At 41.3% G+C, this 26,067-nt stretch overlaps 1 protein-coding gene across 1 annotated transcript in view; it reads right to left on the bottom strand.

Annotated features, from left to right (window-relative positions):
* The window catches only part of LOC126162977 (meiosis regulator and mRNA stability factor 1), a 231,384-nt gene that overhangs the window by 51,153 nt on the left and 154,164 nt on the right, over positions 1–26,067 (bottom strand). Inside the window, exons 19-22 of the mRNA XM_049919825.1 lie at positions 15,322–15,648; positions 6,095–6,250; positions 3,495–3,725; positions 3,135–3,332 (exon numbers count right to left, since the gene is read on the bottom strand). Coding sequence (XP_049775782.1) covers positions 3,135–3,332; positions 3,495–3,725; positions 6,095–6,250; positions 15,322–15,648 — 912 coding nt within the window. The remainder of the gene's footprint in view (positions 1–3,134; positions 3,333–3,494; positions 3,726–6,094; positions 6,251–15,321; positions 15,649–26,067) is intronic.

Here is a 26,067-nt window from a genome sequence, read left to right as displayed (position 1 = left end):
TAAACCAAGTTTGAGAGACAAGAAACTTTCTTGTGGTAAAACCACAAGAGGCAGGCTGACAGACAAAATGATTGATGAACTACAGCAGTATTATGGGAAGGCCATTAGAAATAATACTGAGGATTTGTTGAAAATGAAGCAGGCACTATGGGCTACCTTCTTCCACAGACTGTCAACTGATGAAAAACCAGTACACCGCCTTTGCTTCCTGGACCTGATTCATGGTGCACTTACCGCAATGCCCAGTTCTCAAATGGTTCATGCAGCCATAAACATTCAATCCCAGCATCAGTCATGGATATCATAAAACCTATTTACAGAGACCTGGCAAATACCATATTACTGAAGAAGTGTCTGCATGGTCAGACTCAAAATCCCAATGAGTCATTCAATAATCTTTTATGGACTCACTCACCAAAATATGTTTTTGTTGGAATGAAGACACTAAAGTGTAGGGTCAGTGATGCTGTTATTGCTTTTAATGATGGAAACATTGGTAGGGTGAAAGTGCTACAGCATATGGGAATTAATCCTGGAGCAAACTGCATCAGAGAATTTTAACTGATGGACAAGGTTCACATTGATAAAGCAGAGTATGCAGCACAGTTGACCACCAAGGAGTCCAGATAGAAGAAAAAACTCTGGAAAAGATCAAGAGGATGATATACAGTATGGTGCAGGGTGCTTCTGAGTGACTAAAAACAAAAAACTAAGCATATATTGAGTTACAGCCTTTTGAAACTTTAGAAGCCATTCCTGGAAATGTACATTTTCTGTTGCATTTTTCCCTAAATCTCGGAAACCACCTCGAGTAGAGTATTCATATTTTTAGGCAGTATTACATACATATCCTGAGTCTTCTGAACTGAAAGAAGAACATAAAATTATGTATAATTCAAATTATTTAGGATAATATACAAAAGTACACAAAATTTTAACAGTGTAATTAAAAAAATTGTATTTCCAAAAGCAGTGGCTAAATGCAATTATTGTAGTTCAATAGACTCAGAACATAGAGTTTAATGTCCTGTAAAAGTCTCATGTTAATGACTACAGCGGACCCCGAAATACAGGGAAGCCAAGTCACTAAATTTAACAGTCGGGATAGGGCATTCCAACTCCCCTTAAGTAATTGAGTGTATTTGCATTTTGAGGTAGAAATCACACTTGTTTTGCATTTGTCCCAAAAAAGTTTTCTGGGCCCTCATTATGATGTATCCCACGACATAACTGACATGTCCAATTTGCCAAACATGGCAGAACAATTCTTTGTTCTTTAAATATTACTATTTCCTGTATTTTTGCATTTTATAGTGTTCCTCACACTTCATTAATAAATAACTACTAATTTTTTTTACACAATTATCTATGTAGTTTAAAAATATTTGTAGATTTCATCCTTAAAGTGGACTCACGGTGTTCTGGTTTTGTAATCAGGCATTCATCTTAAGTGTCAGTCAGGAAAATTTTCAGCGTTTATATTACACTCTCCTGCAAATCTAAGTCTGAACACTTATCACCCTCCTTTACATGCATACTATGATCCCTACTAGTAAGACCTGACAGATGCTATCCTCGAAACTGGATGTCATTTGGAAGGCGGACCAGTTCAAAAGGCATCTCCACAGTTCTCTCATGCTAAGCTTAATGGATGACTACATATACTGTACTCAAAAGCTATTTGCAAGAGTCAATACAAGTCAAGAAACCAAGAGATTTCAGTCCAGAAAAGCAATCATTAATAAAGTCCAGGAGACGCATTTTGGCAAAGACACGTGGTTGTTACTTTCCTCGCATACTAAAATTGTGTGCTGGACTGGGACACAAAACTGAGGTAGGTGATGATGGGCAGATGTAAAGCTGTAAGGGTGGGCTGAGTCATGCTTGTCAGTTGGTAGGGCATTACTCCACAAAAGGCAAATGGCCCAGGTTCAGATCCCAGACTGGCATAAAGTTTTAATCCACCATGAATTTTCAAATCAGTACACACACTGCAGCAGAGTGAAAATTCATTCTGAAACAAGGTGTGTATGTAGACAAGAAAAAAATTCTCAGATTTAACCTGGATTTCCTCATTAAAATCACACTTTCTCAGGTGAAAATACATGTTTTTCCTGGTGATAATTCACTTTTCCCCAGGTGAAAGTACATTTTTCTGGGTTATGTGACAATGTATTTTCCTTTGGAGCTATAATCATCACACATTCTCATACGTAACCTAATTCATCTTGGGTAAAAGAAAATTTACTTTGAAAGTAATGTAAACAGTTGTGATGCCACACACATAGCAACAAGGCCCATGGGAAAGATACATCAACAGCACTTTGTTGTTACCAAGTATTGCATAGTCTGATGTTTTGCTCTCAGCATACACTTGTGTGTGCACTGTGTTGTTTTGTCGTAAATGGCTTATTTTCCCTGCAACTAAAGTTTTATTTCGGTGTTATTCTCTCATATGTTTTATTGCTGTCGTGTTATTCTGCAATAGTGGACTAAAGTAAAACTATTTGTTTAAGTATCAGTTCTTACAAGTCAAAATCAGATAAATTTAACTGAAAACTACAAAATTCCTTAAAGTGTAAAAGTTCTCGGTTTTTCCCAGATTTCCCAAAGGCGTGTACACCCTGTGAAAAGGTATATGGCTGTTCCGGGAGACAGAACCTACAAGATCTTTATTCTGTCAGAGCTTATTAGGAAAGAATGTTTTGTAATTTTCTATCTACAATGCTTTGCTTTAAAGCCTTACAAGGAGTAGATTTTGGGCAGCTGGTGATCACAGTTTAACACATTTGGTGTGGTCTTATATGCAGTATGATTATTAGCTTCAGTTTATGCCTACAGGACAAATCACTGAATGTATATACACTGTTAAATACATGGCACATTGTCGGGTTTTTGAGTGAACAACAGTTATGAGAGATTTTTACCATGGCTATACAAAAATTTCATTCTACATACTTTCCTGTGCATCTGTTGATAGTGAATTAATCCCAAACATGTCCAGGTGTTAAGATATTCGTGCAGCTATATGGTATTTTTTAAGATGTTGGATTAAAATTGGATGAAACTGCTTTGAAATTCAATACTATAAACAAATAAGTAATAACTACATTACAATTTCGTTAGCTACTAACCATCAAAAGAACTGCAATGTCTGCAGTCTGCAAATAATCTTCAGATACTGATATGGAATAGAGTTTGGTAAAAAGCTTCATGAATTCTGGTATCCTCATCATACCATCACTGGTGTTAAGTAGAATGCGCAAAACACGAAGTCTCTCAAGATTGGCAGTGATCTGTCCAGCCAAGTATAGCCGTAATCCAGGAAGAACCTGCAAAAATTTGGATAGGCACATATTACTGTTATTCACACGCTACCCTGAAAATTCACAATACTAATCCCGTAACTAAAATGTGCACACACACACACACACACACACACACACACACACACACACACAAAGCTTTTATGATATTATACATCTGCCACGAACCTTAATTGTGGGTATGAGCAACGAAACCAGCTGCTCAATACTACTGCAGTTGAAATCTTCTGGTCGCAGTGTATGGCCAAAGTGTTGGAGATATGCTGATGGCAATTCTTTCAGTGGTAAAACAGCAGAGCCACTACTGCGCAGGAGTTCTGCCACTTGGTTTGTCAGCACACGGACCGCTACAGGTTGTGTTAACATCACACGTCGTTCACCATCCCCAGCATCCTCCACCTTTTTTCATACGGGAAAAAAGATAAAAAATAAAGATGTTGACACACATGTAACGAAGTGAGCTGCCAATGTGAAGAACACATTGTCTTATGCATTGTGTTTAGTACAACATCATTTAATTTTTCTATTAGGACATTGGTGGCCGAGGATGCAGGCCTTTGGAGGAAATGGATAGTTGTTTAACAAATTGAGATCCAGAGGACCGCAGCGCATTCTGCTTGTGTACATGCACACTCCCTTTTTTTATCAAGTCTCTAGGCTCACAATTTTTTTTCTCTCTCTAGAAGGACAAGTCACGTGAAAACCATAAATATTTTTTATATGTGATTTATTGGCTGAAAGAGGAACAAGAGTGTAATGTTTTTTGACTGTCTCCCTGACAAACACTTCCTCCAATGCCCAGCGTAAAGGTGGTGTATCTGATTGCATGCTGAAGATCAATTTTTGAACAAATCTGAATATGGCACACTGATGGCATGTAGTGTTGCAAGGTAACACTGCCTTCATCCCAAAAGAGTGTTAGTGTAACATTCCCTGCAGATGTTTTAGTTCTGAAGTCAAATGTGATGGCACTCAACTTGCACACACTTTGTATTACCTAAGCATATCATGAATAATGTGATGTGACGAGACATAGCTAATGCTCAGATTTATATTTATTTCATCCAACATCACACAGATATCATCCATGACAATGGCTTCAGCAGCTGCATTACACTGGTGTCACAACACAGAATGTGTGACCTATGAGGTGAGCAACTGCTACTAAGTCACACCGTTTCTGAACCTCTACTCCACTTGCTGTAGTGATAAACATGCCTCACCATGCAGCACTTTCATTTCCTGGTGGATTTCAATAGATTTTGCATCTCCGCTGCTCAACAAAATTTCATGATAAAATAATGCTTTTGGTTGGTGCATGTCATGAGCAGGGCTGCCACTGAAACTGGTGTTGTGATAACATTTTACTTTTCTTCAGTATGTTGCCATCTGTTGGGCATTCTTTGAAGTGCTGGTGACTGTACTGTGAACGTACAGAACAATGGCATAAGAAATTAGTGTTTATTACATTTTCAAGGTTTTCACTCAACTCCTTTTATCCAACATTTAAAACTCTCAAGAAAAACCACCATGGATCACTTTCATTCTCTACATTAATCACTTTTCCAAACTGATGTAAGTTTTCACAATTGCTTTTCAGAAACAGTTCCTAACAGACTAACATTTTCTGCATGATCTTAAACATGGCCGCAAAACAGCAACTGTGTAATTCAGAAGAGACTGAAAAATCAGCCAACCAGTTACAAATAAAGGGTTATTATCCATTGACTATGGTTTCTATATTTGTAAAAATATCTTCTTCAGAACTATTGGCCTTATTACATCACATGATACAATAGGCGTCACAAGATAAAATATTTCCATGCTACATGTACCTTAAGTCAGACTAAGGCCAACTGCTCGTCAGCAGGTAGTCTTTTCTGAAAGTATTTGTATGGAGAGTAGCCATATATGGAAGTGAAACATGGACAATAAATAGTTTAGACAAGAAGAGACTAGAAGCTTTTGAAACGTGGTGCTACAGAAGAATGCTGAAGATTAGATGGGTAGATTATGTAACTAATAAGGTGGTACTGAATAGATCTGGGGAGAAGAGGAATTTGTGGCACAACTTGACTAGAAGAAGGGATCGGTTGGTAGGACATGTTCTGAGGCATCAAGGGATCAATTTAGTACTGGAGGGAAGTGTGGAGGCTAAAAATCGTAGATGGAGACCAAAGTATGAACACACTAAGCAGATTCAGAAGGATGTAGGTTGCAGTAGGTACTTATAGATGACGTTTGTGTAGGATAAAGTAGCATGGAGAGCTGAATCAAACCAGTATCTGAACTAAAGACCACAACAACAACAACGCCAATCAACTTTTCCACTGTTTCAACTCCCATTGAATTCTATATGAAAGCATACTTTCTATAGATTCTTAAGCACAATGATACTGATGCAGGCCCCCACTGATGGAAGTTATTTTTTATCTTTGACAGTGAGATAACTTATTCGAAATTTGCCATCCACTCAACTGCATACTGCATTGGCTGTCTTAACCAAATACTCTCACACCTTTCCCTTACTGAAGTTATCCAACCCATAAATATGTTTTTATTATCCTTTATCAAACTTTACAATTTAATTATTGACTGGTACTTTTTGAATAAACAAGCATATTCTCTCTCTAAGCCAACAGGAAAAAGGAAATCAAAGGTCTAACTTTTGATGTTTTTTATTTAAAATATTTGATATAATACACTGATCAGTTCGAGTAATTTACTAATTTACTGAAAGCAACATGCTACAGTAGCCACAAAAATACCTTGATAACTTCCGGAATTGCTTCCAATAGCTCTATAAGCTTTGTAAAACCAAAGTCAGCTACACGGCACTGGCGTCCAAAATGGTGGTGGTAGGCAGGAATCAACTTGTTGAACATCAGCTGACATTGTGGTGCATGGCTCAAGAGTTCCACAACCTGATAACACAAATCTCTTAACTACAAATTCCAGAGACATTTTATTAGAAGTTGAAATATCACAATATCCAGTGGGAAGTAAACAAAATTCTGAAGTGGTTGTAAATGTCCAACTGACAGCTCCTTTGATCCGTGTTAATCTTAAATTATTCAGACATTCAAATGCAAAAATTGTTCTGGGTATGTAACAGCTAAAATGTAGGTCATTAATTGGGGTGCACATATGTTCATTGCCAATCGTTCAGGGAGAAAAATTGCAAATGCCTGAAAGTTGGGGAGGGTGGAGGGTGGGGGGAGAGATTGAAGACAACAACAGACTTCCAATTTTAACATAACAAGGCTTGTTGCATGGGAATAAAAGATGGGGTAGACTGGGGAGAGGGCCAGGCTGACTACTAATCCTTTAACTACAGTTGACTTCAGCAGGTCCACAGTAACCAGGACCTGCAGATTATGGACTGCTTTACAAGTCAGCTGAGAAAAAAAAAGAGACATTCCCTCCAGTGGGCTGCTGTCGCAGTCCAGCCTGCTCTGCATGTTCATGTTCACTGTTTTGCTAAGCTACACTGTTGTGGAGGCAACATCCTTGGTGCTATCTAGTGGGCTTCCTGGAAATTTTTAGTGCAATATATAGCTGCTAGATACCAGGGGCTTCACTTAGCATTGAGGTACATACAAAGGATTTTGAGCATTCAGTTAGCAGTGTGCTGTGAGCTGAGCACATTGTTGTCCACACACTCGTCGTGTATGGCCTCCTCTGGCTGCACACATTTCTGTGTAAGATTTTATTTTGAAAACTAGTGATCTTTTTTTTCAGCTGAAAAGCCTTTAAGCTGATATCAGACAGCGATTTTGAGGTCAGCACTGAAAGTGAATCTGACAGTGATTCATTACCACATTCAAGTGCTTCAGCACAACAATCAACTTCTGCAGACCAACTGATGACTTCAGACATACTGAAGTCCTCAAGCACATAGGTTTTTTCTGGACCATTAACAGTACAAGATCTAGCAAAATCTGATGACACAAAGAAAGCAAGGAGGAGAACAAAGAAGGACCCCACCTCACGAGATAGGCATTTGTCGGTCCTATGATTTTATAGTTCAGTGATAATATTGTAAAAACAAAAGACATTTTGGATCACTTTCCTAGTGTTTTCAAACAAACTTTACATCCATTTCAAAACCTATGTGTGGATGATTGTCTCCTGTTCAAAGTGACACAAACTAAAACACTATGTTCCAGCGAAGTGAAATTGTTTTGGAATCAAACGTTTTTTGATTTGTGATGTTCGAACGAATTATATTTAGTATTTTATCATTTGCTATGGTAGTGACAAAGATGTCACCAAACAAAACCTCTGGTCTGTGGAGGAGTCATCATAACTCTGAGCCATATTTGCATAAGGGGCATACATTATTTTGTGGTAATTGGTACACAAACTCAGTACATTTCTGTTGACTGTATGATCTGACAACTAATGTGTGTGGCACTACAGAAAATACATCCCAAAAATAGCAGAGAAACTGTAAAAAGAAGAACTGATATTCATGTCTGTTACAGGACTAATGGTGGAAATGAAATGGTGTGACAGAAGGGCTGTGACTTCTCATTCAGCAGACATGCAAGAGAACTCTAGAATGGACTCTAGACTACAGAGAAGGTGTGAAATGTATGAAATCTTTGGTGATAACTGAACTGAAAGTTTTCTTCCACCTAATAGACAGGACTTTGTTCAATGTTTTTGTCTGTACAAACTGTCATCTGATAAGCTGCCTTATGTGAATTACCAGTTGGGGGTGTGATTAAGGAAATATTTGTAAAAACACAATCAACAAAAGAAGTTGAACTGGGGGCTGTAGCCGAACTAGCAGCCTGCAAAGGCTGACTGCTGGACTTCATTCTCCTGGACAACAGCCAAAGTACACAACAGGTATACTTGCAGGAAAAAACATAGCAAACGGAATCGGACAAGAATTTTCTGTAAAGCCTGCAAGCACACATCGTGTGAATTTTCCTGTTTTGCTACGTATCATAAAGTCAAAAACATATTCCCTGGTGCTGACACACAAGTTATAGCTTTTTTTTTTTTTTTTTGTGGTTTTAGGGCGCACAACTTCAATGGTCATTAGCGCCCTGACTACTCTAAGAATGCACCGCGAGGCACAAGTTGACAACAACAACTAAAAGGGAAAACACGATAAAAGACAGACTGACAGGCATAGGATTAAAAAACAGCATCATCAAATGTCCTTAGCGAGGTTTGTCAAATTGATAAAACGAAGAACACGAGCAGCTGCTCGTGGGTCATCCGCTAAAATGGCATCGAAAGTATTTGGCAGGTTAAGATCGAGGCGCAGTGTGTAAAGATCTGAACAGGACATTAAAATGTGTCTAACCATCAGCAAGTGCCCACATGGGCAGAACGGCGCCGGCGCAGCCGTCAGCAGATGGCGATGGCTGAACCAGCAGTGTCCAATTCTTAACCGGGCTAAAACGACCTCCTCCCGCCGAGAAGGGCGTGAGGAGGACGTCCAAGCCACGGGAAGAGGTTTTAAGGCCCGAAGCTTGTTGTCGGTAAGTGCAGCCCAATCGGCATGCCACAGCGACACAATGTGCCGACAAATGACCCTGCTAAAATCAGACGAAGGGACACAACAAGAAGCTGTCCGAGGCTGGAGGACCGCAGCCTTGGCCGCGGCATCTGCAGCTTCGTTCCCAGGGATACCGACATGGCCAGGAACCCACATAAAGCTAACCGGAGAACCGACGTCCACCAGCTGCTGAAGAGAGCATTGGATCCGGTGTACGAAAGGGTGAACCGGGTACGGATCACTGAGGCTCTGGATGGCGCTCAGGGAATCTGAGCAGATGACATAAGCAGAATGTCGGTGGCGGCAGATGTAAAGAACAGCATGGTAGAGGGCAAAGAGCTCAGCTGTGAAGACCGAACAATGGCCATGGAGCCGGTATTTGAAACTGTGTGCCCCGACAATAAAGGAACACCCGACCCCGTCATTGGTCTTAGAGCCATCTGTATAAATGAAAGTCATGTTGATGAACTTCGAACGAAGTTCCAAAAAACGGGAGTGGTAGACCGAACCGGGGGTGACCTCTTTTGGGAGCGAGCTGAGGTCAAGGTGAACGCGGACCTGAGCCTGGAGCCAAGGTGGCGTGCGGCTCTCGCCCACTAGAAAGGTTGCAGGGAGTGAAAAATTAAGGTGTTGAAGGAGGCGACGAAAGCGAACTCCAGGGGGTAGCAGGGCAGAAACATACAACCCGTATTGACGGTCAAGAGAGTCGTCAAAAAAGGAACGATAAGACGGATGGTCGGGCATTGACAGTAGCCGACAGGCATACCGACAAAGCAGTATATCGCGCCGGTAAGTGAGTGGCAATTCGCCAGCGTCAGCATGAAGACTCTCTACGGGACTGGTATAAAATGCTCCGATCGCAAGTCGTAAACCCCGATGTTGTATGGAGTTGAGGCGGCGTAAGATGGATGGCCGTGCAGAGGAGTATACGAAGCTCCCATAATCCAGCTTGGAGCGGACGATCGACCGATATAGACGAAGTAGGACGGTTCGATCCGCTCCCCACGACATACCACTGAGAACACGGAGGACATTTAAAGAACGGGTACAACGGGCGGCCAAATATGACACATGTGGAGACCAGCTAAGTTTCCTGTCAAATGTAAGGCCTAAAAATTTGGTTGTCTCCACGATTGGGAGAGCAACGGGACCGAGTCTTAAGGACGGTGGGAGAAACTCTTTGTAGCGCCAGAAGTTAATACAGACCGTCTTCTCGGCAGAAAAATGGAAGCCATCGGCGACACTCCAGGAGTAAAGACGGTCAAGAGAACGCTGAAGACAGCGCTCCAGGACACGTGTACACTGCGCGCTGCAATAGATGGTAAAATCGTCCACGAAAAGGGAGCCCGATACATCAGTTGGGAGGCAATCCATTATTGGATTGATCGCGATGGCGAAGAGAGCGACGCTCAAAACTGAGCCCTGTGGCACCCCATTCTCCTGGCGAAAGGTGTCGGACAGGACAGAATCCACACGTACCCTGAACTGTCGATCCATTAAAAAGGAACGAATAAAAAGAGGGAGGCGACCGCGAAGGCCCCATGTATGCATGGTGCGGAGAATGCCCGCCCTCCAACAGGTGTCGTAAGCCTTCTCCAAATCAAAGAACACAGCCGCGGTCGGGCGCTTCCGCAAGAAGTTATTCATAATCAAGGTCAACAAGGTAACCAGATGGTCAACAGCAGAGCGGTGCCTACGAAATCCACATTGTACATTGGTAAGTAGGCGCCGAGACTCGAGCAGCCAAACCAATCAAGAGTTAACCATTCGCTCCATCACTTTACAGACACAGCTGGTAAGCGAGATAGGTCGATAACTGGAAGGCAAGTGCTTGTCCTTCCCCGGCTTAGGAATCGGGACAACAATAGACTCGCGCCAGCATGCGGGAACATGTCCCTCAATCCAGATGCGATTGTATGTACGAAGAAGAAAACCTTTACCCGCAGGAGAAAGGTTCTTCAGCATCTGAATATGAATAGAATCAGGCCCTGGAGCGGAGGACCGTGATCGGCCAAGTGCGTTTTCGAGTTCCCGCATGGTGAATGGGGCATTATAACTTTCACAATACGAGGAGCGGAAGTCAGGTGGCCTAGCCTCCTCTGCCTGTTTGCGGGGGAGGAAGGCAGGGTGGTAATGAGCGGAGCTCGAAACCTCTGCGAAAAAGCGGCCGAAGGCATTGGAGACAGCCTCAGGGGCCACAAGGACTTCATTCGCGACCTTCAAGCCAGAAACTGGGGAGTGGACCTTAGTGCCAGATAGCCGGCGCAGGCTACCCCAGACAACAGAAGAAGGAGTAAAACTGTTGAAGGTGCTTGTGAAAGCAGCCCAGCTGGCTTTCTTGCTTTCTTTAATAATACGACGACACTGAGCACGTAATCGTTTATAATTAATACAATTCGCCACTGTAGGGTGGCGTTTAAAGGTGCGTAAAGCACGTCGACGAGCACGTAAAGCGTCTCTACATGCTGCAGTCCACCAGGGGACCGGTACGCGACGTGGAGAAGAAGTAGGGTGAGGGATGGAATATTCAGCAGCAGCGAGAATGACTTCCGTGAGGTGTGCGACCTGACGATCGCAGCTTGTGAAGGTTTGATCCTGAAAGGTCGCCCTGGAAGAGAAGAGCCCCCAGTCTGCCTTGGAGATGGTCCAACTAGAGGAGCACGGAGAGGGAGTATGCTGCAGGAGATGGATAACACACGGGAAGTGGTCGCTCGAATATGTATCAGCAAGTGCATACCACTCAAACCAGCGTGCAAGTTGGAGAGTACATATAGAGAGGTCTAAATGGGAATAGGTGTGAGATGTGTCCGAAAGAAAAGTAGGGGCGCCAGTATTGAGGCAGACAAGATTGAGCTGGTTGAAAAGGTCTGCTAACAAGGAGCCCCTCGGGCAGGATGCTGGTGAGCCCCAAAGGGGATGGTGGGCATTGAAGTCTCCAGTTAACAAAAATGGTGCAGGTAGCTGAGCAATAAGTTGTATCATGTCTGCCCTGGTAACGGCAGATGACGATGGAGTGTAAACGGTACAAAAGGAAAACGTAAAAGTGGGGAGAGTAATGCGGATGGCAACTGCCTGCAGGCCGGTGTGCAACGTGATGGGATCGTAGTAAATATCATCCCGGACCAGCAACATAACCCCTCCATGAGCTGGGATACCTACCACAGGGGGTAGGTCAAAACGCACAGAGGTGTAGTGTGCCAAGGCAATTTGATCGCATGGGCGTAGCTTCGTTTCCTGGAGGGCTACGACGAGCGGACGGTGCAAGCGGAGCAGCAACTTCAAGTCCTCTCGGTTGGAGCGAATGCTGCGAATATTCCAGTGAATAAGTGCCATCGTAAGAAAAGGCAGATGAGAGGAGGGGTCACCTCGAAGGCCGCTTAGGGCCTGGCTTCGAGCGAGCACTGCCGCCGCTATCAGTAGGCGCACAGTCATCGTCCATGGGGTCTATAGGGTCATCGGCCATCTCGGGAGGATGGCCGGGAGGGGGAGCTTCCTCCGCCAGTGAACGGCCAGATGTACGGCTACCAGCGGTGCGGCCAGGCGAAACGGATGACGGCCTGGGGCGGCAACCGCTGGGTGGCGCAGGAGAAGAAATGCGCCGTGGCAGAGAAGGAGAACTGTGCTTCCTATGCGCCTTTTTGGAAGGACGTTTGGTGGAAGTACCGGTCGAAGGCTGGGAGGTCGAGGGACGGAGGAAATCTGCACGGGATGGTTCCTTCTTGAAGGCCCGTGCATCTGACTTCGGGGTCTTCGACTTAGCAGAAGCTGAGGAAGGGGCTGGTGTCTGTGGGGTGATGGGAGGAAGAGGAGACGTCGACCGCGCGATCTTAGCACTGGCCGAACGGACGACCGTGGTGCTGAAGGTCAGATCGCATGTCTGGGTTGCTACCTCCCGGGTAGTCCGAGGAGAGGCGAGGACAGTACTGTATTTCCCCGCTGGGAACAGCGTGGGCTTCCTACTAGCCAATAGCTTGCGAGCAGCCGAGGTGGACACTTTCTCTTTGACCCGAATTTCTTGGATACAGCGTTCTTCCTTATAGACAGGACAGTCGCGGGAGGATGCGGCATGGTCACCCTGACAGTTCACACAATGAGGAGACGGAGGTGGACAGTCACCCTCATGGGCATCCCTGCCACAAGTGACACATTTAGCCGCATTGGAACAAGACTGTCGAGTGTGATTGAAACGCTGACACTGGTAGCAGCGCGTAGGTGTCGGGACATAGGGGCGAACAGAAATAACCTCGTAGCCCGCCTTGATGCGCGATGGCAGCTTAACACTATCGAAGGTCAAGAAAAGTGTCGGGGTCGGTACAAGGTCATTGTTGACCTTTTTCATGACCCGATGGACAGCCGTCACGCCCTGCTCAGCGAGGAAAGATTGAAGCTCCTCGTCAGTCAATCCGTCGAGGGAGCTAGTATAGACTACACCACGAGACGAATTCAAAGTTCGATGGGCCTCCACCCGGACAGGGAACGTGTACAGGAGGGTGGCCCGAAGCAGTTTTTGTGCCTGAAAGGCACTCTCAGTTTCTAGTAATAAGGTGCCGTTACGCAACCTGGTACAAGATTTGACAGATCCGGCTATAGCATCTACGCCCTTCTGAATAACGAAAGGGTTGACAGAGGAAAAATCCTTTCCGTCCTCAGATCGAGAAACTACGAGAAACTGTGGGGCAGGTGGTAGTACTTTTGTCACTGTTGGCTGGTCATGTTTCCGTTTTTGGGTCGAAGTCGAGTGAGATGGAGTAGAATCCATTGCGGAGGAATCCCCCATGATTGCCAGCGTCTCCGATGGCGCGCTCCTTCCTTGTGGGGACCCTCTCAGAGGGCACTCCCGCCTTAGGTGAATGTTTACACCTCAGGTCACACCTCCCGAGAAACAGATGGAGGGACCAATCGGCATGGTCAGAAGGTATCAGCTCAGGCAATCACCTCTCCCCGGGCCTGGCCTTTACCAGGGGGTACGCGCGTGCCTTACATGTCTACCCAGGGCGGGGACTTACGCGTTACCCCGTCACCGGCTACGCGTGCGAACGCGTGGGTCGGCCTTCAGGCACGCACAGGGAGGAAGGAAGAAGAGGAAAAAGAAGAGAGAGAGGGAGAAAGAGGACAGACTGTCTCAAACGCCAAGGCGGAGACCAGAGAAGGCAAGGAGAAGAAGGCAATGAGAAGGCAAGGAGAAGAAGGCAATGAGAAGGCAAGGAGAAGAAGGCAATGAGAAGGCAAGGAGAAGAAGGCAAGGAGAAAAGGCAATGAGAAGGCAAGGAGAAAAAGGCAATGAAAAGGCAAGGAGAAAAGGGCAATGAGAAGGCAAGGAGAAGTCAAGGGAAAGAGTAAGGAAGACAGTGAGGTGGAGAAGAGCAAAGAAAGGAACCAACAAAAGGAAGGAAGAAACGAGAAGTGAAAAACCAGAAAGACCACAATTAGAGATCGTGGAACCGTCCGTCTCCGGACGCAGGCGCTAACTACCCCCGTGAGGGGGATGGACTCCTTTTAGTCGCCTCTTACGACAGGCAGGAACACCTCGGGCCTATTCTAATCCCCGGACCCGCAGGGGGACAAGTTATAGCAACACGTGTGTACAAATATTACACCTATATCTGTGTATAACAACCAAAGGTAAGCAGCAGCCACTGTGTTTGTTTCAGCATTGTCAAACAATACATCACTATGTGAACAACGTGAGTAATCTTACTGCAGGAACTGAGTTCATTGCTAATGTGTCAATTCACAAATGGGGTATGTAATACACATACCCATTGTTTGTTTGAAATGGAAACAAAATGAAAATGTTCATTTTCGCAAGTTGCGAGATTTCTTACGCTTTGTGGAAAATGTTGTACTTGATACTGATTCAGCAATAATAAAATGCGTGTAGTATGTAATTTAATTTAATTTTTGATAGTTTTCAAAAAGAAAGCATAGAAGTAAGCACAAGAATTATGTTTATTTCTGTAATATCATTGGTTTCACAACAAACAGTGCATCATGTCACTACAATTTCCACTCCATATTTCTGTGGTACTAACGCAAGGACAAAATAAACAGTGTGGAATTATAATTTAGCATTTACAGTGGTGAAAGCAATAATCTATAACAGAAATATTAAATGTGACCACTATAAAAGACCCAAGAACCAGCAATCAGTGTATACATCAGCAATTATGATGGCAAAATCAAACTGGGCAGTACACGGCAGAGATCCACCTCTTTCTGGCCAGCCAGCCGCACCTCCCATCCGCAAGGTCATCCACTGTACACTCAGACCCATTATTAAAGGGTTAAGGAAACAATGCAACAAAAAAGCTATGTGCACATGTCTATAAACTTAATAGTGACATCCAGATAGAATTGTGAAGCTGGTAGAAAGCAGAGATTATTGAATTCTGTACCAAGTGATTTACTATACAGGAACAAACCTTTCTAAAACTAATCCAAAGCAAATTTCAGTACCTAATAAAGGTTGTCACATACCTCTGCAGCAAATTGTTTAGTTCTTTTAATTTCTTCAGGTGTCTGGTCTCTTCTAGGAAGTGCAACTGTTGCCTCTCCATCTGCTGACTGCTGCATAACAATGACATTTTCTGCAACTTCACTGAGTAGATCTTCGAGCTCACATACACCATAATCTTGTACAGCAAATGGTCGTCCTAAGGTACGTGAAAAATGTGCTGGTAACTCTGACACCAAAGCTTGCTTGCTAGCTTGCGACTTAAGGACACGTAGAAGATCTGAAGTAAATCGTCTTATTTGAGCTCTGTGTGCCAATGTAACTATGCGGCGAGAGCCTTCTCCCATTACCTGTCACAAATAAAGCTGACATTACTAAATAAATACAATGAAACTGTTGAGACAACCACCTTTTGAAACAGTAGGTTTGCAGCCAAATATCTTTTTTGGGGTTAACAAACTAATTTCTCTTACCATAGAGAAGACAACACAAAGCTGATTGTATTAATAGCAATGAAGAATGGTAGAGAAATGTACATGAAAATTTAACTGTACACCTTTTCAGAAAAGTTCTTGCATGACCATCATGGGTTTTGCAGAAATTGTGTGTGAGAATTCGCACATGTTCCCAGTAAATACTGGTGAATTTTTACTTTTGCCAATTTAATACTTGTGGAGATCTAGGCATTTGTTTGACCACATAGTGCAGCTATCAACAGTGCAACCATGAGTTTTCAGCAGCTTTAAGACATAATACCTTCAGTAATATTTTCTTGAAAGAAGCATGACTAGGTCATCTTGTAAAAAAAATTGTGCTGTCTTAAGCAAAGGAATAAAAAGAAGATTTCCTGAGAAATTTGCATTTTGATAATTTGAAGCAAAGCTGCCCAAAAAAGACACACTAACCTGAAGTTAAGCTTTTTATATCTCCGCAAGTAATTGTGTGATATACCTGAAAACATGCATTCTAATAAATTACCAATATAAGATCTTACAAAATAAAATTTAATTCTCCTACAGGTTTCCAATAGTTTATAAATTTAGGACAAACCAGAATATTTTTCCAAAACTTTGAAAAATAGATATTTTTAGTGCACTTTCACAAAAATTCTTCTTCTGCAAACACTCAAACCATTTTAATTAGAAAGATTACATTCTAAACAACTTAAAACCTTATACTTGGTTTTCCAATGGGAGCATATAAGGCCCTAAAAACAAGGTGAAAGTGCACTGGAAAAAAAAATATGCCCCCGGTACTCAAATCTAATATCTTTCATTATGTTCTACAATTGTTTAGTACTCTCAGGAAAATAATATCAGAAGTCCCAATGACTTGGAAATGAGCTTGAGACAGAAAAACTACAAGTAAGGTTTTCTTTTTTTTTTTGCAGCTCCCAGTTCTACAAATTTCTTTTCATAAAAAATGAAATGGAATATGGAATCCAATAAAAATAACTGTTCTCTCTTTTTGTGGCTCTAATAATAAGCCGTAATCACATTTGAAAACTTTAATTTTTTGTTCTGTCTCATTAAAATTTCTTCCTACACAATACCATGAGTGACAATATGGCCGGCAGTACAGATTTCCTCATGACATTCTACAGCAAATTAATGAAACCTGTAGAAAAAAATCAAGTAGCTTAGGATTTTAAAAGACACCTCTTCCACCTTTGGCCTCTGATGATTATAGAATTGTATTAGCAGCTTGGGATTGTGTGTCAAGAAAACCATATCAGATTTGGAAACCTGTCGTAAAGTAACTTGCCTGTGACTTCTGTTGCACAGTTATCCGACATGGCCTCTACTCGATGGGGATACTTGCTTTCTCACTTTTAAAGGAACCAGCAGTGGTCAAGCCATCTTGTACAGAACAACATTTACACAATCTTCCATGAATATTAATTGAAAAGTATGCTAACACAAAGTACACATTATACCTTACACCAGAATTAAAGTAGCACATAAACAGCATTACACAATGAAAAGACATACTAATAATTCTCTATAGCATAAGCCCATTCCAAAAAATGTCACGAAAACCTGCAGTGAACTTCAACAAATTTTACAGAATGTGACAGTGTGTAAAACACACAGGCTGCTTACACGATGTGTGCTGCAGCTATTATGTAACAATTTTACCATCATGATCTTCACTGCCCTGATAACGCACAGTCAAAATCTGAATGTTTATAACCAATTTGATTCTGTAGTTATAGCAGAAAAATAGGCCAATATATGTAATGATGAGTTGTGACAAACACTTTGAAATTTTTTGAGTTATCCAGACTTCTCACTTCCTAGTCGTCAAGACTTGATATGGCCTTCCCCAGAGAACATAACAAAAGCTGTCAGATTTGAGTACCAGCAGAATATGCGCCCCATTTTCAATGCACCTCCATCTTGTCACACTGCACAACCAAATATAATTTTTAGGTGTTTTAGAACATGGTCTTCCTAACAGAAACAGTTTAAAAGCATTTGTAGAAGAATTTTTTGTGGAAGTGGGTCAAATATAGTAACTTTTGGCACTGAGAAATATTGTCAATTTTGCCCTCAATCTGTAACTACTGGGAAGCACGAGGAGAGTAACATTTTATATTCTAAGATGCTGTATTACTAAGCTATTACATGCAAGTTTTCAGATGTATCTTGCAATTACTTCCATAGATGTATAAAGGTAAACTTCGTATTTTTTTTCGAGCATCTTTCCTCCTCTCCTCCAGTCAGGACATACAAATTTGTTTCTGAAGTTAACATTCTTCGGGAGCTCAAGGATAGTGCTCCATGCACTGTGTCCATTTCTCTGTTAGTCTTCAGAGAAATGAGCACTGCAGAATTTGCAGTCAGTGTCTTCTTCAGATTGCGCGTCCTCAAATTTGTACCACACTACAAATAACGAAAAAAAAAAATTCCTGCATTGTTCTCTTTTTCTTTCTTAAAAAAGAGATTTGCTTGTGTCCTTCGATTTCACTACAGCTTTTGTCTCTGAATTGTTTCAAACATTCCCTGTCTGGAGAGGTTAGTTACCTAACATATTCAGAACACCCTGATTTTACTGGACCTGTTTGATCTTTATGTGGCTTGCTGATTTTGGGAGCTGGCCAGATGCCAATTGGACTCATTTACTCCACTGTTTTCATATTGTATGTCAAACACATGGTCTTTGCAAAACTGTTGTCCCTAAGTATATGCCTGTTACTTGGGAAGAGACTCGTGTTCCAGAAATCATTTATTGCATTTTCCATTGTTACTGCTCAAGTAGATCACACTAAACAACCTTGTAACAAAAAATGAGGTTGCTACTTGACCTGGGTTGTTCATGCTCCACATTTCTATTTATTGGGGATAGTGCGCTTTAAATGGTCCCATGAATTCCACACAAGATGCTGTATTTTATGTGTAGAATGGGGTGATAAGTAGATGATCTGGATGCAGTTTTCTCTTGCTTTGTTTCTCATACAAATGTGGTATGTTGCCCATCAAGTATTAGCACAACAGGTTCATCACTGCTGTATCCTATAACTAGTGCACGTTAGTCTGAATGTACCAAGTATAGTGTTGCCCCATAAGTGTGCCTGCGTGCACGTGTGTGTGTGTGTGTGTGTGTGTGTGTGTGTGTGTGTGTGTGTGTGTGTGTGTGCGCGCGTGTGCGTGTGCGCACGTGTGTGTGTTTAAATTGGCCGCCAACTGTATCAGCATGGTCCGGCCACTGGAGGCCACCTGTGGGAGCGGTGCATGTGGTGCGGTCTCTGCTGCATCGTTTGCCAGCGAGTCGCCCATCTATAAGCATGGAGCAGCGGCAACTGACTCTTCTGTCCTTCCTGTGTACCATTCATCAGAATTCTGTGTCTCGTTACTGGGGATCCAAGAGTGTGTTTTCTGTTATTGTTCAGAGGAGCATGAATAAAGCCATATTTGTGTTATTTGGACCAGTACTGTATTGTGTATTACTTGACGACTACAATCATCAGACAGCTTCATGAAGTTCACGAAATTGTCAAATCACTTAGAATAAGTATGAGTCTGATGCCAGCTACTAGGGTGGCAAGATGAACATCAAATGATGCACTGAGTCCTAATATGTGATAGTCATGTATTAAGGTACTATCTTTTGCTAGAAACAAAGCCCGAGTTATGCTGTTCAGTTTGAAGGACAATTCATTATAGTGAATGAAAGAGTACTTTGTAATGAATATAACCATAAAAATATTGTTGCAACAGTTACTCAACCTCAGATATCAAAAGCACGCACACACACTCAAACTTGAAAGTCGACACTTTTAAAATGAAGGATTCCTGAAAATATCCAGCTCCATAATGGTCTCATTGTCACTTCTCCATGCTTCAGGAACTGTGAAAATTAAGTTCCGATACCTCCCAACAGAGCTCAGGACTTTGGTCAGAATTTACCTTTCTCAGGTTACTGTACTCTCCCATAACTAGCACCTTTCCTCTACATTCAAATAATTTTAGGTAATGATAGCGTCTTTTGGGTAAATTAAAAGCAATATCAAATCAGAACATAGTCATTTTCTCAAATTAAATTGTACTTGCAGAAAGGGAAAGAGTAGAGCATTCAATCATTTGGTGTCTGCAGTTTTGTACCGACAGACCACTGACATTATCAAGCTCAATTTTCCTTTGAAGGCTATGGTGAAATGAATCACTGGAAAACTATATTCTACACTTTCCCAGCCAACTGGAAGTTTGTACAGTTTTATACCTGATTATCTCTTTTGGATAGTTACCGACACCTAACTGGATTTTAATAAACATTGTCTGACAGAATTAGATGTCTTATTCAGACCCATTACTCTGAATAGCTGCAGTTATTTTTTCCAGCATACTTGCAATTTGACTGAGAGCAAAATTTATGAGCTCATTTTTAAATGTGTTTTCTCTTAACGATTTTTCCTTCTGGATCTTCTTTCTCATTCTGCCTGCTACTGAATAGTTTTATGCACACAGACAAAACTTTCTATTTAGCAACTTAATTTGGATCTGACTTTCCAAAATTTGGAGTGATAATGAATTTTAGTGTTCTTGAATGAAAGGGCAAAAGGATTGTTGGTGAGTTTGGCACTTACATTCAAGTGCTCAATGTCACAAAAAGTAAATCCTGACCAGTTTCATTTGTCCCAAATAATCAAATAATTATTTAAGTAATTACTCTATCTTACCTCTGAAATATGAGCTTAGCACAAGAAATAATTTTGCTAGATTTATGACTGATCTGAAATCAGTTACTCCTCAACATAAGAACATTCTCCCATTGCTATACAATGAATGCCCTTAAAATAATTTGGATAAATTCTGTTTAATTTTTTTTTTAGTTTTTTGATATAATTTTCTTTTGCCCATATTACAATATTTCTCTTAAAGACTACAAATAATATCCATCAGTGTTTTACTCATCAAGACAAGAGAAGCTACCGGACTGGCCATTGGCACCTTACACAGTGGAGACATAAAAAAAATTCGCCAAATGGTGGAACCAAACTCAGTTTAAACGAGTGACAACCAGACACTTTGACCATGCACTACTTGCACAACAATGCTAACATCTCCTTCGGACTATGTCTAGGGCTCCAGGTCAAATCACTATACATTTCACAATCACTGTCAGTTTTCTATACTTAGGTTTATAATGTTTAACTGATTAATTTCCAATCTGGAGTACAGTACGTCTCATTGGTACGATAACATTTTCCTACTACAACACAACACGTGCACCAACAGGATGTAAGTACACATTGAGACTGCCCGATGTGGGCTAGCTTTTCTCTTCTCACTTTATAGTACCATCACTTCTAAAAAATTTTACCTTTCATCAGAGGCCTATCACCTCTAAAGTTGCCATATGTTCTTCTTTGCATCTGCTTGCTGTCATTGTTTCAGCAACAAACAACTTCACATCTTAAAACACTTCACTAAGCTTTAAGTGCTAAAAGGACACACAGAATATTTTATCATCTTCCTCTTTCACCTTATGGCCACTACATACATCTTGCTACCCTTTATTTTTGCATAATATTTTTCAAAGACTGTCAATTTCCACAACATATTACACTGCTTTCTTACCAGTTAATTATACCATATCATGAAATCCTGCATAGTTTATCTTTCTAATCATCATCATCATCATCATCATCATCATCGTCATCGTCATCGTCATAATCCTGACAAAAAGCAGCTTTTCACATGGTAGTTCTCCAGGCTGTCCAGTCTTCTGCCATCCTCTTCAAGTCTGCATAATTTCCTCTTCCCTTTATGTTATCTATCATCTTGTATCTCCTCCTCCCTCTCAGTCTTCTCCCACAAACCAATCCTTCCGAAGCATTTGCAAGCAAGCACTCCCTTCTCAAACAATGTCCCAATGAGTTCTCTTTCCTTTCTCTTACAACCTTCAGCAGACATCATCTCACCAACCTTTTCCAATACTCTTTAATTACTCATTCTCACTCTTTCCATCCAACTTATTCTCGCCATTCTCCTCCACATCCACATCTCAAATGCTCCTAACCTCCTTTCATCCTTTCGTCTCAGCATCCATGTTGCTGCCCCATATACTGCCACACTCCAGACAAAACATTTGCCAGCCTTTTCCTTACACCTTCATCTAACTTGCCACATAAGTGTCTCCTCTTTCTGTTGAATGCTGCCTCCTTCGCTATGGCAATTCGAGTTTTCAACTCCTGGTGACATCTCAGTCTTCAGTTACTGTGCTTCCAAGATTTTAAATGCACTTACTTGGCTAATGGTAGAGTGTCCTATTTTAATATTGGACAGTCTGCATCTAGTACTGATAACTATACTCTCTGTTACTGCTGTGTTTATTTGTATCCCATATTCCACACAAGCTTCATTCAGATCTTTCAGCATGTTATTCACTGTCCGCTCACTTTCTGCCACTAACACCATGTCATCAGCAAATCTTATATATTCTATGCTCTTCCCACCAATACATATTCCTCTTTTCCCATTTAATCCTTTTGCACATAATCTCATCAAGGTATGCGTTAAACAACAGTGGGGAAAGGCAAAAACCTTGTCTAACACCTCGTCCAATGCTGCTTCCTTCTGACAATTCATTTCCAATCCTTATCCTTACTTTCTGATGTAAATATGGATTCTGAATCAGTCGTCTCTCTTTCCAATCTACTCCTTTCCTCTTCAAAATACCTATCAGCTTGTCCCACTGAGCTCTGTCAAAAGACTTTTCTAAAAACAGCAACGATTTCTCTACCTTTTTCCATACATCTTTCCCCTATAGCTCTTAACAGACCTATAGCATCTCTTGTTCCTTTTCCTCTTCTAAATCCGAACTGCTCCTCTGCAATCCCTCTATCCAGCTAGCCATATAGCCTTCTATTCAACACTCAGCAAGACTTTAGCTGCATGAGAAATTAGACTGACGATCCTAAGCTCTTCACATTTTTTTAGCGTTTCTCTTTTTCTCTATTGGTATCATAAATGTTGCAGGGAAGTCCTCAGGCCATTCCCCTTTGTCATATCTAGTTACAGAGGTAGATTATTTCTTTTCTTGTCATGTTTCCCAGACTCTTTAACAGTTCTGCCGACAAATCATCACTTCCACCTGCCTTCCTATTCTTCATCTGCTTCAATGCCTTTTCTACTTCTACTTCCAAGATGGTGAATCCCTTTCCAACTTCTGACACATATTGCTCCTATTTCGTTTTTTATTTCATCCCCCTTATACAGACATCCAATGTATTCTTGCCATCTGTTCAAAACCTCCTGTGGTTCTGCTAGAGTACCATCAGCTCTTCCATGTTATTCCTCTTTCTTTTACATTCAAAAACTATCTCAGTAGCCAGTCTATACATCATTTCATACTTTCCCTCTTTCTCCATTTTCTCTATTCCATCGCATTTTTGTTTGATCCATTTTTCCATTGCTTCTTCAGTTTCTCTTCTTAATTCATTGTTCAGTTTTCTGTACCTCTTTTTGTCCTCTTCAGTTTCTACATTTTTCCACTTTCTCTGCTCTCCGTATTTTTCAATATGTTTTCTGTTTACCATTCTTTCCTAGTACTTTGGGATACTCTAATTCCTAGTACTTCTTTGGCAGAGTCCATGAGTTCTTCCCTCATTTTTATCCATTTGTCATTAACACCCATCAACACTACCTCTTTCCCATTTTTCCATAAATCTGATGCCTTTCCTACCTCTTTGAATCTTTCTATGTTTAGTCTTTCTTTTGCTTTACCTCTCCAGACTTTTTTCAACTTCACTTTTATTTCTCCCACTAGTAGGTTGTGGTCTGAATTTATATCCGCTACTCAATAAGCTTTGGCATTCTTCATACAGTTCCTAAACATTTTTTTTATCAGGATGTAGTCCAACTGATATCTTTCCCTATTCAAATCTGATATCCATGTGTAAGGTCTCCTTTTGTGGTGTTCAAATAATGTGTTACTCACCGCTAATGAATTTTCTTTACAGATACTAATTAGTCATTCACCTCTCTCAGTTCTTATTCCTAATCCAAATTTTCCTACTGTATCTTCATCTTCTCCTTCACCCACCACTGCATTCCAGTGATAATGCTGAAAAAATATTTTTCTTGACTACTGCTGCTAAACTGTTTGCCAATGTCAGTGAAATGGCTTCTCCTACTTTCACCTAAAGCTTAATTCTCTTCAATTCCTTCTCCAGTTTTTATTTTTTAGTTGCATAAAAAACAATTTGGGCAAAATAAACCTGGTCCAAAAAATTTACACAGAAGAGTGATGCATAACTGACCACTGTTAATGAACTAGAGAGCTACCCATAACAAAGTGCTTGAAACAGAGATTTAGATGCATCACTTGGTTGCTATCACATGTCTGCACTTTCAGATCTCCCTCCACACTTCTCGACAACTTCACTGTCTCGTTAAGTTTTAGTGAGTGAGAGGAGCATATGTGTTTAGTGACCTGCTCAATGCAGCACAAAATGGTGCTCACAATAAAATGACAAGTTTTCAATACAGAGTGCTAAGCAAAGCACAATTTGAGGGAAACTTGCAGATTTGTTGGGGCAAGAGTTAAAAACTAAGTGTTTTGGCAAAACCTCCATCTAAGTGTTTTGGCAAAACCTCCATCTAAGTGTTTTGGCAAAACCTCCATCTAAGTGTTTTGGCAAAACCTCCATCTAAGTGTTTTGGCAAAACCTCCATCTAAGTGTTTTGGCAAAACCTCCATCTAAGTCTCCAGTTCAAAATTTAGTGGCAAAATGATAGAAAACAGACTCTGTAGCAAATAAAAACTAACTGTTCGAAAAGAGTAACATTAGCAAAACAGTGCTTGAATGAAGGAAAGCCTGAACCAAAGCCCAACAAAATCTCTATGCCCTTTAATTGTGCACGTGGGAATTAAGAGATGATCAAGTCCTAACATTATAAAAAAGAAAACCTCTGCATCTATAGTCTTACAAATTTATTGTCATTTACGAGTTAATGCATCTAGACAAACTTTACTTTCAGGTGTTTAATTCTGCTGGCGGGTTCTGACTGAAGTGGAATCAGGACTTAATGGATCCTAAGTCTTTCATTTCTTCGGATGAGTTCTGGTTAATGCTAACCTGTATGTCAAGAAATTAATCCATATGTGGATCAAGTCACACAAGATTAACAACTGAATAGCTATTTTCAGCAAGATTGAGTAACATCATACACTACCTTGACAATGTTGACATAAGGGCATGAGGTTTTTGGTGAGGAGAGGACAACCAACAGAGACAGCACAATCTCCTGGCCGCATCTATCACCTTATTTCTCTCAATGATTTTTATGTGCATGGCAAATTGAAGGGTGATGTGTACTCAATTCCACACACCGGAAAACTTACAGCAGAGCACTGAAAAGTGCTACTGCTGCTATCCCTCAAGCCGAGTTGCTAAGTATGTCTATGTTGCACTACTGCTGCTATCCCTCAAGCCGAGTTGCTAAGTATGTCTATGTTGCAAAGTTTGATAGATGAAGCACAGTGCTGCATCAAGAGGTCACTTACAACAATATGTAATGTTGATTAATAAGGGTAAATCCTGCATCACTCTTATCGTAAATACTTTCAGGGCCAGGGTTATTCTGTCCCCTGTACAAGTTACCTAACAACTTATTTTCTTCAGATCCACTTCATCTTCTATATGACTACCATGAACTTCATTTAACTATCAAAGTAATATTTCCAAATCCTAAGCATTACATGAACAGCCTCATCTCTCTAGGCAGCTCATGAACTGTTCTTCAAAAACCAGTAGCCTTAATTTCAGTTTTTAATAACCAATTTCCATATCTGAAAATTTATTATTATGTTGAGTTGCAGACAGGCAAAACAAAAAGATTGATACACATTTAGTTTTTGACCAAAGCGTTCTTCAAAGAAATAAATGTGCACGCACTCACGCACATTCATTTTGTTGTGCCTGTCTGCAACTGAATGTGTTATGTTTACAGTGAGTAGTAATCTATCTTTTTCCTTGTTGTTGTTGTTGTTGGTGGTGGTGGTGGTGGTGGTGGTGTTGTAGTCTTCAGTCCTGAGACTGGTTTGATACCGCTCTCCATGCTACTCTATCCTGGGCAAGCTGCTTCATCTCACAGTACCTACTGCAGCCTACATCGTTCTGAATCTGCTTAGTGTATTCATCTCTTGGTCTCCCTCTACGATTTTTACCCTCCACGCTGCCCTCCAGTACTAAATTGGTGATCCTTGATGCCTCAGAACATGTCCTACCAACCGATCCCTTCTTCTAGTCAAGTTGTGCAAAT

This window comes from Schistocerca cancellata, chromosome 2, assembly GCF_023864275.1.
Source record: "Schistocerca cancellata isolate TAMUIC-IGC-003103 chromosome 2, iqSchCanc2.1, whole genome shotgun sequence".
Classification (NCBI taxonomy): Eukaryota; Metazoa; Arthropoda; class Insecta; order Orthoptera; family Acrididae; genus Schistocerca; species Schistocerca cancellata.
The sequence above is the reverse complement of the archived record's forward strand: the minus strand, read 5'-3'. Positions and strand labels throughout refer to the sequence as shown.